The 14,199-nt window shown below is 41.7% G+C and overlaps 1 protein-coding gene across 1 annotated transcript in view; it reads left to right on the top strand.

Moving 5' to 3' along the window:
- LG03H3orf20 (linkage group 03 C3orf20 homolog) overlaps nt 1-14,199 on the top strand; it is a 78,772-nt gene that overhangs the window by 39,187 nt on the left and 25,386 nt on the right. The window contains exons 14-15 of the mRNA XM_048487329.1: nt 2,656-2,798; nt 5,389-5,472. Of these exons, the coding sequence (XP_048343286.1) occupies nt 2,656-2,798; nt 5,389-5,472 (227 nt within the window). The remainder of the gene's footprint in view (nt 1-2,655; nt 2,799-5,388; nt 5,473-14,199) is intronic.

The following is a 14,199-nucleotide window of genomic DNA, read 5'->3' as shown; positions in this document are numbered from 1 at the left end:
GGCAAGCCCAGAAGCTCTATATAAGGTTGCTTATTGATGTCCTATATTCAGGGGATTAATCAATCAAGAAAGACTACATGTACGGCCTTTAGCTGAGTCAAAGATGGGAGGAATTGTCTGCTTTTTGAGCAAAACTGCAGAACAAGAATTTCAAGTAGCAGAGATGGAACAAAGTAAACTGGACAAGAAATCCTGATTTTGCGGGGTTCAAGGCCCTTTTCTCTTGCTCATTACACAATAAGTGTTTGATCCACTTTTGAAATTCATAAGCCAACGGGCTAGGATAATGAAATACACTGTAAATACATTACACATGGTTCATGATTAGAACATCTCATTTGTCAGGAGGGGGAGCCGTTTTCTCAGGCCAGTCTTATCCATGTTTACTTAGAAACACCCACTGTATTGAACAAGGCTTATTCTCAGGTGATTAAGAATGGCACTTACTTTTCCCCCATCAAAAATGTATATCTCACAATTCTGCCTTTGTCAGGGGACCCAGAGGATTAATAATACCCCCTATTATGCAAAACTACAAAGTGAAGATTTGGAAATAATCTACTTAAAAGCACTCAAACCAAGGTGGGCAGTGGGGAATATAAAGTATATTATTAACTGTGTATAGTACTATGAAAGCATAGCCAGATGAAAACACTACACTATTCCTGAATAAGCATTGTATCCTTTTTTCCAGACTTCAAAGCTGGGATGTAGAAACTGAGCGAGATCACCACCCTTGGGCCTCATATATAGGTCTTTGTAAAGATACATCAATAAGTAGGGGAGTAGGAAAAAACCCTGCTTAGCATTTATAAATGGGCAAAATCAAATCTGAACTCTCCTTAGAAGCTAAAATGACTTAAGTAAAGCTATCGTACTTTGGTCATGTGAGAATACAAGACTTGCTGGAAAAGGCAATAATGCTAGGAAAAGCAGAAGGCAAGAGGAAAAGAGGTGGATTGACTAAATCAGGGGTCTGCAACTTGTGGCTCTCCAGGTGTTCATGGACTACAATTTCCATCAGCCCATGCCACTATGGTCAATGGCCATGGTGGCAGGGGCTGATGGGAATTGTAGTCCATGAACATCTGGAGAGCCACAGGTTGCAGACCTTTGGACTAAATCAAGGGAGCCAAGGCTCTCTGTTTGCAAGTCATGAACAAGGCTAATAAAGATAGGATGTTTTGGAGGACGTCCAGGAAAATCCCGTGATAAGGGTGGGGGGGAGCGCCAGAAACGGGACTGATCTGTGTTCCATGGTTCGGCAGTGGGGAGATCACGAGGAAACCTGGATATTTCGGGTGACTATTCCAGGATTAATCACCAGTGGGAAATCGCCCATTGATTCATAGGGTCGCAATGAGTTGAAAGCAACTCAATGGCACAATACAATAAAACACCCAGCAAAATATTCATTACTGCCCCATGAAGGTTGAATTTATACTTGCAAAAATACTGCACCTTAACAGTGGGATTCCAATTTTCGAAAATCTATTTCGGCTTTTATGAACTGCGGAAAAGTTGGCTTTGCATCCCAGGTGAGTCAGCCATGCTGGCAGCTTTTGCAGCAATGGTCCACTAGAGGGAGCTGTTGATGCTCTGCACTGTTACAGCTGTGCAGAGGAAGACTGCCAGAGCGGAGGCAGCTGTAGAACTTCAGATTTGCAATGAGCTTTTTGGTTTCTTGCACGAAAGAGGCACTACAACATCCAGGGCAAGCATATAGTTGCCAGTTACTCTGTTGCCCAGGTTTACCTGTACAGTTTCCCTCTGTCCCATCGGCCTGTATCCTCCCCACTCCTTCTACTTACATCTTCTTCCCTCAACGCCCCATCTTGTTTTCCTCTCTGCATCTCCACTTGTTTCCGTCCCCCATTTACTTGTTTGTCTGCTCTCTTATCCCACCCTTTGCCCCTCCTGTGCCTTGCCCCCACCCCCCCACCCCCAGTCTGCTCTTTTAGCATCTCCTGTTTTGTTCTGACTTCACATCCTTTCACTCCCTGAGCCTTACAGGCATAAGAAAGCTGGTTTCATGCACTTCCTCCCCTTCATTGCAACCATGGCATTTTGTTCATTCAGGCCTCCCCCCAAACCCCTGGCATCACCTTTTAGCACTCACAGCGGATTGCTCATGAAGGGAAAGGTAGGGATGCCTCTGGAAATTCATAGGATCTTTTCCTCATCCTTGTTGTATTGCAGAGAAGCTTTAAAATATTTGAGCATTGCCTTTCACAGATAGTTGTGTAAGGGGCTGTAGCTTATTGTTGGAAAACACACTGAACATACTGCCAGGTTTTCTCCGCACCATCTCCAGTTGAAAGATCTCAGGTAGTAGCTCTTTCTTTTGCCTGAAACCTTGGGGAGCTATTGTTAGTTGGAAAAGTTAATATTGCAGCTTCTAATCTAATGCCTGGCTGTAGGACCTGCACCCTTTCTGCATCCTAGTAGTGAATGGCAGCAAAGACATTGAATCATGTGCTAGAAGAGTCTATGTGTATAACTGTCACACACCCTCATGTTTCAATGAAAACACTGAAGAGTCCTGGGCAAAACAGGAAAAGGAAACTGTTTGGCCAGAGCTCTCAGACTTGGCTTTATTATTTTTCTAACCTAAAAACATTTTTGTCCTTCTCCTTCCTGTCTGTTTGTCAACAGATGTACTCTGGAGGGAAACCAATCTTTGGCGGCTGTGTTTTCAACGGATACAGCTACAGCAAGAAGGACTTTCTGAAGCAGGTCAATCAAGCTCACCTCGACTGCCAGATGGGTCACTTCCTGCCTCAGAATTTCAAATTTAGGTAAACTAGGAAGGGCAGTCAAAGAGGAGAATGGGGAGAGGGGAAGGGTGAACTGCTATGAAGGGAGTGTTGACTGTTCTAAGTTGCCAACAGAGGAATGAGAGGAATGGTTAAATGGCCAGGACTGAATGGTATTCTTCCCTAAAGTGTTCCAGATTTCTGAAGATTAGGATTCTCCATTGACTGAGGATTCAGTCATCCAGCTTTTAATTAGACAATTGATTACAACTGTACACCCCTCCTTTTTGTGGGTGGGTGGGTGATATGGGTGTGGGAGACTTTAGATTGGGTCTGGGTTTTTAGAATTGGGGTTTATTGAGTTTTTAGGATGGGTTTTTATTGTGTTTTTACTGTCAGGATTTTAATGGTGCATGTATTAGTGTAACCCGCGCTGAGACTGTGGTAAAGGTGGGAAATAAATAGAAATAAATAGAAATAAAATTTAAAAATAAAATTTAAAAACTACCCTTCCAAAGCATATTACCAAAAATTCAGTGTAGATGCATCTTGAGTCTATTACAATTATTGTAATGGTAAGGAAAATTATGCTTTCATTAAACAAATGTATTGTTCCTTATTATAAGCTAACAGTGTTTTGTTTTCCTTTTTTTTAACCAATTTAAAGTTAGAGTATTTCCAATGCAACAGACCCCAAATGACTTTAAAAATGAAAATATTTAACTCCCACTAGTATTTTAGAAGCTCTCGATTGGAAATATGTGGTAAAATGGATTTCAACACAGGTGAATGTCCCTTTGTTGGAAACACTGACTTGCATTTTCATCCTGGATAATGAAATATCTGCTACCTTGGAATACAAACTGTAAGGAAAAGCCATTCAGAAGTTTCTTTGGAAGCAGATTTGACAAGAGAAGAAGGTAGTTCCTATCTGCATTGGAATTTATCATTTATTTTTAGCCCCACTTATAACATGAGTTAATGTGAAGATTTCAACCTGCTTTAAAGCATGAGTTGATTAATCTGCCAACTGAATCTGTTCACATACCCTGACTAAACAATCATAGTGACCAAAAGGTCAAGCACAGAAAAAAGCTGTATATCAGCCCATCTGAGGTGATCTGAACACACATGGGCAGCACTTAAAACATCTTCAAATAGTCAAAATCAACATCTGTCAGATTCAGGTACATTACAACGTTCTAGGCCTCTGGGTGAGGTTCAAGTTGTAATGCATGGCCAACAGCAACCAGCTAAAGAACTGGCAGCTGTGATATTAAACAAAATTACATAATAATAATAATCTGATGCCATCAAGAATACCAACCCATGGTGCTCCCAGAGGTAGTTTGCCATTGTCTTTTTCTACACAACAACTCCAATCTTCTTTGTGGTCTCCCATCTAAGTACTAAGCAGGGCTAGCCCTGCTTACCTTCTCCGCTCTGACAAGGTCAGGCTTGTCTGGGGTATTAAGCTGCTGTGGCACTGTAAAGCAATGCAACAATGTAAAGGAAGACAGTTTCTGTTTCCTCAAATTGAACCTGCTCACCACCCACTTGCCTCATCATCATCAGTAACTCTTCCACATCCTAGACTGGCATGGAGACTCATTGCTTGAGATGCCACCTCCTCTCCTCCTCACCAGCTAGATCTTCTTTCCTCTGCTCCACTAGTACCTCCTGGTTTTCCCCTTCTTTGTAGTCAGGCTTGAAAATCAGAAAAGGCCAAGGCACAGGAAGCCGTAGCCCACTGGACAGTGCAGAGCTGCGCGGACAAAAGACTGCTGTTCAATTGACAGAGGAACAGATAAGGACATGGAAACAAAGATCAAGCATGAACACTTTCTCTGTGTGGTGTAAAACATTTTTTTACCTAAGCTGGCTTTTTATGACTAGGGATAGAATGGAGTGCAGATGGCTAATCATTCTAATGGAGTTTATTCTATAAATGTATATGTTACCTGCCTTGAGCTTTTGGAAAGAAAAAGACAGCAAAACAAATCATCACGCTCCTCTAAGAGTTTAGGGCTACTAAAGAATATCAGAATCTATAGTGCTGAATTATTCCATAATCCAAATTCTTTAATGTAAATGGCAATGGACCAACCTTCAAGAAGTTTATGAGCTGGTCAGTTCTTTTGATATTTTAGTCTACAGGAACCACAACGTACTAGGGCTTTAGTCAGTTTTGTGGATTCTGCATAGCAAAGTTGTAACAAGTTGCAACTGTTATAAGTGAATTTGTTTTCCATTTGGGAAAACGAGTTTGTTTATAACAATTGCAACTTGTTATAAATAGGCTGTGCAGAATCTACTTTTGAGTTCCACCGATATGACTCTAAAATCCCAATGCAAAGGCTTAACTGGTTTGGGGATCATAGCCAAAGGCTCTGATTCTGAAATTACTTTGCCCATTTATTTTCGGAGGACGGAGAGTCCTCACAAGAGACATGGTTTTGTGGATTGTGGTCAGGGTCCATCTCCTTCAAGAGAAGAAATGGTGATCTCAATTCACACTGATCATTTGGTTAGGCAACTTTGCAGCATCATTTTGAGTCTAGTAGGTAAATCAGTATTACACAGAAATGGTCTTTTAAAACAAATCTTTATATGTTCTTTTATTTTTCTATAGCTGCTCAGGCTGGTTGGGTGTGGGCACTCGCAAAGTGCACTCTACAGTCGCCAAACCAAGTTTTCAACATTTTGCTGCACAGAGGTAAGATACTCCTGTGAGAAGTTGAGGAAATGTAATTAATCAGTTTATTAGTACATGGATTTGTGTCAGTGTCTTTAAAAGTGTTTCTGATCAACCTTGAGAAATGGTAGGATGCCATTATTGGCTGGCATTTAGGAACAGGATGCAAGTAGGGTCTCAGGAATGAGAAAATTCAGTTCATTTTCAAATTTACTACATATATGACTTTTCCTAGTTTATTTTCAGGTTGCTGTCATTCGGGACTATGATGGATAACTTCTATAAGATCTGGTTTAGTAGTATTTTGGATCTGCTGGATTATTTATTAAGATTTCCTTTGACTTCTGATTTGCTTTTCCAGAATCTTGCAATCTACCCTGTTAAGTGTTCTGTTAACTTGTTCATCCAGGTCTGGGTGGGGGTCTACTTTCCATCTTGTTGCAAGTATGATTCTAGCTACTGACACCATATATTTAAACAATTCATTATATACTTTTGGTATATTATTTGGGAAGATATTTAAAAACATACACTTAGAATCTAATACAAACTTTACTTTCAATATCTTTTGCAACTCGCTGTGAATCATTATCCAATATTTTCTTGCTTTCGGACATCTCCACCACATATGATTAAAAGTAGCATCAGCGTGTTGGCATTTGTAACATTTTGCATTATTATTTTTATTTACTTTGACTATATCTTTACATGTTTTGTAGCATATAAAATCATTTTATACCTGTTTTTTCTTAGCTTCTGACATTCTCTAAATTTTATTTCTTTAGTCCAAAGTCTCGCCCATTGTTCTGTTTATTTTTCTAATGAATGGGAAAATAGCAGAAAAACTAAATAAAGTGATTTTTTTTGGAACATGTAGCTCAGTCTTTACTGATGCAATTTCTAAGGCTCAGTTATCTTCTTCCCGCTCTTCTGAGCATGGTAGTCAGTGTATAAGCTAATAGGATGGATAGAGTATTTGACTAGGATTGGGTTACCCAAATCAACCACAAAGTTCATTGGGTGACCTTGTGGCAGTCACTTTTTTTTAATCCTAATCCACCTTGCAAGATTATTGGGGATGTAGTGGAGGAAGACAGGATTGGGTATGCGGCCCTGAGCTCCTAGGAGGAAGGATAGGGCAAAAATACAATTGAGTCTCTCCACAGGTGTTCCCACAGATGTAGCTGTAGAGGCGGGTGCAATAGTTGAGTCTGTTCTGTACTTTTTAGCCCCTTTCCATCTCTTCTTCTTTCCATCACTCTTCTTCCTCCTCTTTTTGATAGTGGAGAAGGGTTGCAAAAACTTCCAAGGGCAGAAGCTGATGTTTAATTGTGGACAAAAGCAGCATTTATTTTATTTTATTCAGTTTTTATACTGCCCCTCCCCTGTTGGCCTTGGGCCAGTTTCCAACAAATCATATGCACAGTAAACTCATACAAATAAATACAATAAAATTTAAAGATTAAAAAAACCAAACATTTCATCTACAAATTTGTTCACTGATGGGGCTAAAATATCAAGAATTCACTAAAATTAGCAATTCAGAGAAGGGAGCGGGGGTGGGGGCAAAGATGGTAACTGTCACTGCCTCAGCCATATGCCTGGTGGAACAGCTCTGTCTTGCAGACCATGCAAAACTGCATCAGATCCCACAGAGCCCTGGTCTCATTGGACAGAGCCCTCCACCAGTGTGGGGCCAGGACCGAAAAAGCCCTGGCCCCGGTTGAGGCAAGCTGGACTTCCCTTGTGTCAGGGACCACAGATAAATTCTGACACAATGAATGGAGCATCCTTTAGGGGACATAGCAGGAGAGATGGTCCCATAATTATGTTGGCGTTGTGCATTAGTACTAAGACCTTGAACTTACCTCAATACTTCACCTGGAGTCAGTGCACTTGGGGGACAGAGACTGAATATGGGCCCACCACAAGACTTCAGTAAGGGCCGTTGATGCTGTGTTTTGGACAAGCTGGAGTTTCTGGAGCAAGTTGAAGCGTAGTCCAGAATAAGCGAGTTACAATAATCCAGCCTAGAGCTGACAGTTGCATAGATCACTGTGGCTAAGTTGGTTTGGGACAGATAAGGTACCAGGTGCTTTGTTTGGCCAAGATGGTGAAATGCCACCTGAGTGGCATAATTCACCTGAGCCTCCATTATTAGGGAGGCATCAAGGAAGATGCCTAAATTCTCAATGATCAGAAGCTGTACACTGTCATGAATCAGCAACTGCCACTCTTCCACTTGCCTTTTTCAGCTCAACCACAGGACCTCCATCTTTGCTGGATTTAATTTCTCATTCATCCATTTCATCACAGCCTCCAGGCAACAAGCCAAAAACAATTGGGGTAGCATCCAGATGACCATCTAGCAGCAGATGTAACTTGGTGTCATCAGCATACTGATAATAGCCCAGTCCAAACCTCTAGATTAACCCAGCAAGAGGGCACACATAGCTATTAAATAATAATGGTGACAGAATCACCCCTTCTAGGATGCCACACACTAACCCATGCTGGGTAGAGATTCTCTCACCAACTGCAACCCTCTATCCTTGGTCTTGAAGGAATGAGTACTGCCACTGTAATTGATCTACCTGGTGAAATTATTGTAAGAATTACTGGAATAATGTATGTGAAGTATTTTGAACAGAGAAAGAGCTCCATATATTTCATTATTTATTCATAATACTTATACTCATCGGAATTGCTGTTAAGGTAGTGATCAACAGGTCATAACCTTCACCAGATGCAGCCCCATATTTCCAGGTAGGACTTCAAAGAAAGGGATGGGGTAGTGGCGTATCTGCCTAGGGAAGGGGGGTACCCTCTGTCTCAGGCGCCACTAATCTGGTAATATGGGGGGCGCAAAATCGGTCCCCCAAGTAACCAGGAAGATGGCAAGGAAGCAGGAAGTCATCTTTGGGCGCCCTCATCCCTGTCTATGTAGTCATCGATGTGGGTGGGGCCAAGGAAGCCCGAGGACACTGCCCCTCAAGTCTCACCCTCCCCCCTCCAGGCTCCCAGCTGGCAGCCAGAAGTCCCTTCTGCCCTCCCCTCTGTAACTGCAAGGCTCTGTCCTCATCTACTTTGCTTTCATAAGCATGGGGCGGGGCTCACGGGGATGGAGCCCTGCCTCCATGACCTGCCCCGTGCATATAAAAGCAAAGGAGACGAGAACGGAGCCTTGCAGTTGCGTCTGCTTCCCCCAGAGGGGAGGGCAGAAGGGATTGTCGGCTACTGGCTGGGAGCCGGTAGCTGGGAGGGAGGGAGGGGGGCGAGGCCTTGGGACATGGCTCAGGGGGGGCTGTCTCTGGGCGCCATCCCCCCCCCCCCGATACGCCTTTGGGATGGAAAATTAGAATTTTTTTCACAGCCATCAAAACATCAATATTCTTTGCTCAAAGTTCAGCCTTGTTCTGTATTTTAGTGGCTATGAACTTGTTAGCTTCAAAAAGTATATGTGTTATATGTTACTTGCCATCACATCACTTCCAACTTATGGCATGAATGACCTGCAAAATATCATATCATTGTATGGTTGAAGGCTTTCATGGACAGAATCACTGGGGTGTTGTGTGGTTTCCAGGCTGTATGGCCGTGTTCTAGTAGCATTTTCTCCTGAAGTTTCACCTGCATCTGTGGCTGGCATTTTCAGAGGATCTGATGGTAATAAAGCAAGTGGAGTATATATTCCTGTGGAATGTCCAGGGTGGGAGAAAGAACCATTTGCCTGTTAACAAGTCTAAAGGGTGCAATTGGCAAGCTTGATTTGCATGTGCTGGGTGGGATCCACCTATTTAGCATGTAAGTAACCATGAAGATAGCATAATCAATTAGTGAGGGCATCTTCATTGTAGTAGCCTGGCCTTTTGATCCCTTTGATTGCTTACTGCCTAGAGGGGTGAGTGGTGTTCTGGGTAGTGTTCACTAGCCCTTTGGCTGCTTACTTCCTGGAGACATCCTTTGTCTGGGTGGTGTTCATTAGTCACTGTCTTGATTCTAGTGTTTTTCAGTACTGGTAGCCAAATTCTGTTCATTTTCATGGTTTCTTCCTTTCTGTTGAAATTGTCCACGGGCTTATGATTTTCAATGGCTTCTCTGTGTAGTGTGACATAGCGATTGTCAGAGTGGTCCACAATTTCTGTGTTTTCAAATAATATTCTGTGCTCAGCTTGGTTTATCACTATGGCTATGTTGGTTTGGGACAGATAAGGGTACTAGGTGCTTTATCTGGCCAAGATGGTGAAATGCTGCCCAAGTGGCATGATTCACCTGAGCCTCCATTGTTAGGGCTCAGACTTCTCAGACTACACAGAGAAGCCAACACATGCAAATCAAGCTTGCTAATTGCACCCTTTACACTTGTAAACAGGCAAATGGTTCTTTCTCCCACGCTGGACGTTCCACGTGCATATATACTCCACTTACTTTACTACCATCAGATCGTCTGAAGATGCCAGCCACAGGCGAAACATCAGGAAAAAATGCTACTAGAACATGGCCATACAGCCCAGAAACCACACAACACGCTGCTGTCATGTCATTGACAACCTTGTTCAGATCTTGCAAATTGAAGGGCATGGCTTCTTTTGTTGATTCCATCCATCTCATTCACCACAGAAGCATATGGTGAATATTCCCTCTCAAGGTGTGTGTGCATACGTGTGTGTTAATTGTCATCCAGTTGTTTCTGACCTGTAATGACCCTATGAAATCATGACCTTCACAACATCCTGTCATTGACAACTTTGATGAGATCTTGCAAACTGAAGGCTATCTTCCTCAGCCATTGTCCCACACTACATCCAAAGTCCACATGGCCCAAATAATGCAGATGAAGCAAAATTAATAACAAAATAGCTTTGCTCAGAATTTTTCCTAGATAAATACAGCTCAAGCTCCAATTCACCTTCAGCAATGAGAAATCCCCTCTCCTGTGTCACATAGGTCCCATTAACAGCAAGTCCAGCACTGAAAAGATTTACAGACTTTTAAAAGGAAATGTGTATTTTGGAAAAGGAAAGCCCTATCAAAATGTGGATGTGGTAAATACAGCAACCTCTCCAGGATGGTCTGCTAAACCAATTGCTGTGGGTGACTAACAGTGGTTCATTCCTTTGGTATTCTTTGCACTTATGTTCAGGAGGCATAAAGCCATTGGATATCTGGGAAAGGCATTACTTCATTCTGTCTCTCCTTCATAAAGTAATCCCTGCTGAATTTAGAACCTTAGCAGAGTGTTAGATAGATTCAACCAAAGACGTGGAATCTTTCTCTGCTAGAAAACCATTGAATTGTTGTGTAGGAATTCTAAGGATGAATCCTTAAGTATTTCAGTCCTTAAGAATATGGCACCATGGTTGTGATACTGAGAAAGTGATACAAATCTTACTTTACTGCATAGTATACATTAGTTTATGCTGAATATGGAAACATTGACAAGCATCCATGAGTCTCTAAACGCAGAGTATGGCAGAAGTTATTTGGAAAAGTTCCACTGTCCATAAATGGGTTTCATTACTCTTAAGAAAGTTCCATTGCTTTCAATGGGATTTAGTCATGACTGGATTTTTTTTTCATGGATTGAGTCCATGGACTTGATCTGTACCATACTGGTAGCAAACTGTCTCTGTGTGAGACCAAGGGACCAAGAAGTTCTTCGTGCAACACTGGAGCTTGCTTGTGATTTCATTGGTGTTTATTCTGAGATAAGGGAGAGATAAGAGGAAAAATCAGGAAACGTTGGGAGCCTGTTTATTCTCTCTGCAGCACAATCTGAATGCACGAAGAAAGGAAGTGGGTTCTGATGCTTTCACAGTAGCATTTCTCAGGGTCACGTTTCTGCCATGAGATTTTGTGAGGTCCAGATCCTATCTATTCCCCCACCCCAAAACACTCCCATAATGATCAATCTGATCTTATTTTTGGAAATAGGTTGGATCTTACTATTGCAGTCAGCTAAGCACAAAGCCTTCCTTCAGCAACTGAGAAAGGCTCAGGAAGAAGGCTACTTGACTTCCCTCAGGAGGAAGACTTCATATTTAATTGAGCAGAGTGATGAGATCTATTTCATAGTGATTAATGTATTTATATATCCCTGCCACATTCCATAATACTCACCAAGATGTGGTTGATCGTTCCCTTATTTTAAAGGAAAGCTATTATTCTAGAACTTCTGTAGAACACAGAAACCGAGGTTCGTTGTCTGAGGCCATGTAACCACTAACCCATTTTCTGAAGCTTTGTTCTGTACTGATAATCAAGCACAGGTCAGATGAAGTTTGGCAACAGCCCCAGGCCAGTAACAGGATGCATCCTCCTTCCTGAACTTTGTATTGCAGGCATTCAATCAATCCATTTCCAGTCATCAGCTATTAAAATACCTACAAATGTGGGATTGGATAGCTATGTTAGTCTTTTGCAGAAAAGTCTGGAAAGAGTCTTGGCACTTCAAAGACCAGCAGATTACCAGATGCACAAAGGGACTTCTCAGTCAGCAGGAGTACTGCACTAACACTACCTCATCAGTATAAAAATCAGTTGGTAGCTGCTCAGTGAGTCCTGAAAGTGACAGTTGGAACTTTCAGAACGAAAACTTCTGGGAGCACCTTGCCTGAACAGGACAGGGGGAAGTTGTCGTAAGTAGTGTCTGGCTAGAGTCTTCATTTAAGTGTTCTCTGTTGGCCTAGAATGGAGACTTTCAGGTCAGCAATAGAGCGTCCTTCTAGTCTGAAATGTCCTCTTGCTGTCTGAATGTTTCCATTTTGTCATATTTGTGCCCCCCTCTTTTTTTGCTGGCTTGTTTGTCCTACATAGGTAGCAGAGTGATATTGTTAACAGATGACTGTATGTATCACATTTTATTTGTTTGTTTGTTTGTTTGTTTGTTTTTGTTTGTTTATTAAATTTATAGGCCGCCTCATCCCCGAAGGGCTTGAGGCGGCTCACAACATAACTGTTTCCAGAACAGTAAATCCATATAACATAAAATCTAACTCATTAAAATTCAGCAGCAATTAAAACAATAAATACAGATTAAACAGATTAAATAGATTTGACAAATAAGCAAGTGAATGAGCCCCTGTTCTTATGTCCTTCAATAGAGTAGGCTGAGTAGGCTGACAGGACAGAACTGGCATCTGGACTTGTGGGGGTGGGTGGGTCTGGTTCTTTGCTTTATGACTATTGGGTGGTCCAGCTGCTGCTGAGTAATAGTAACAAGCAAATAAGCGCCTACCATCCAACAATTGTGAAAGACTATTACAGATTTTGCTTTACTCACACATTTGGTAATGACATGCTTTCTGTTTCATCAATTTCCATCTTTCCCTCTGTTGACTTGAAATGGTCACTCTCTTCAGCCTTCACAGAGGTCCTGATTCCAGATGTGGAGATGGGATCTGTGTCACTGATCCCACCAAAGCTGAACCCTTGGGAGAATAATGGAGAATTAATAGGACGGAAAGCAGAGAGTTATAGGAAAGGACAGCCAAGAGAAGATAGTTAAGATTAAGGAGGGCCAAGTGCATGAACAAGAAAAATAAAAAAAACCATTTGCCTGAGAATTTGCAGCTGTTTGGGGAAATGTGTGGCCATACGGAAGGCCTGTTGCAGTTTCTTTGTGTTTAAAGGCACAATGATTTGGACAAACTGGTGATAACAGAGCAAGGACACATAACAGCAAGCAGGACTTAACCTTTCATCATGGCAAACTTCTTTTGGCAGTTCGGTTGAGTTCCTGGATTGAAAATAACTGCAGGTGTGAGATCTGACAAGAAGGATAACTTGTTCTTTGAAACAGAACAGTGATCATATCCGGACACTAAACATGGAATACAGTCAATACTTTGCAAATCCCATGGAGTTATTCCTGTTTGTAATGATAAAGCTACAGTAAGGAGAATGTCTGAGTCCAACCAGTAACTCAGAGGTATGAAAACACAGCAGCTGTGTTCCTCTCTGTGCCTGCCCTTGTGAACCGTCCGGGATAGGGAGCAGGAAAACAGGCTGATGGCCTCTGTAATAGGATGTATTTGACATAGCTTAGGAATGCTAGAAAATGGCAGAAAGGGAAATCTGAGTGTTTAAAGGTCAGTAACACAAATCTGTGGCACTGAGTATCAAGAAGAGGTGAAACTGCTGATTGAAAAGACACTTATTCAAAAGACACTTATTCAAACTGCTGCTTAAGAAGACACTTATTTAAAAAAACAACCACATTCCACATCCTGTCCTGTGCTCAGATTGCAACATGCCGGTATTCATAGTGAATAATGAATATACTTCTTGTTGAAACAACTCAGATTGTGGGACATAGGTGTACAAACAAAGGCATACAAACAGTAACTTTGTCATAATGTAGACTTCTGAAATGGTGACAGCAATAGGGTTTCATTATCTGTCTATCTGTCAACAGCTTTCAGAACCATATTTCTGTAGTAATAGAATAATTAATTTGGAAGGAATTTGATGGAGGTTATCAATATATCTAATTCACTTTATGGCTCCATCTGTGGATACTTAAACCATGAACAGATAAGACAGATCTTTCTACAAATCTGAGAAAAGCCCCAGGTTTGCAGAGAAATCTGGAACCTGAAAAAATACATCTAGGGGTTGCATGTGTGCTAAGTGTCAAGTAGCTTTTGATTCATGGTAATCCGATGAATCAGTGTCCTCCATAATATCCTGTCATTAACAGCCCTGCTCAGGTATTGCAAACTGAGGGCTGTGTCTTCCTTAATAGAG

This window comes from Sphaerodactylus townsendi, linkage group LG03 (assembly GCF_021028975.2).
Source record: "Sphaerodactylus townsendi isolate TG3544 linkage group LG03, MPM_Stown_v2.3, whole genome shotgun sequence".
Classification (NCBI taxonomy): Eukaryota; Metazoa; Chordata; class Lepidosauria; order Squamata; family Sphaerodactylidae; genus Sphaerodactylus; species Sphaerodactylus townsendi.
This window is presented reverse-complemented; position numbering and strand designations above follow the sequence as displayed.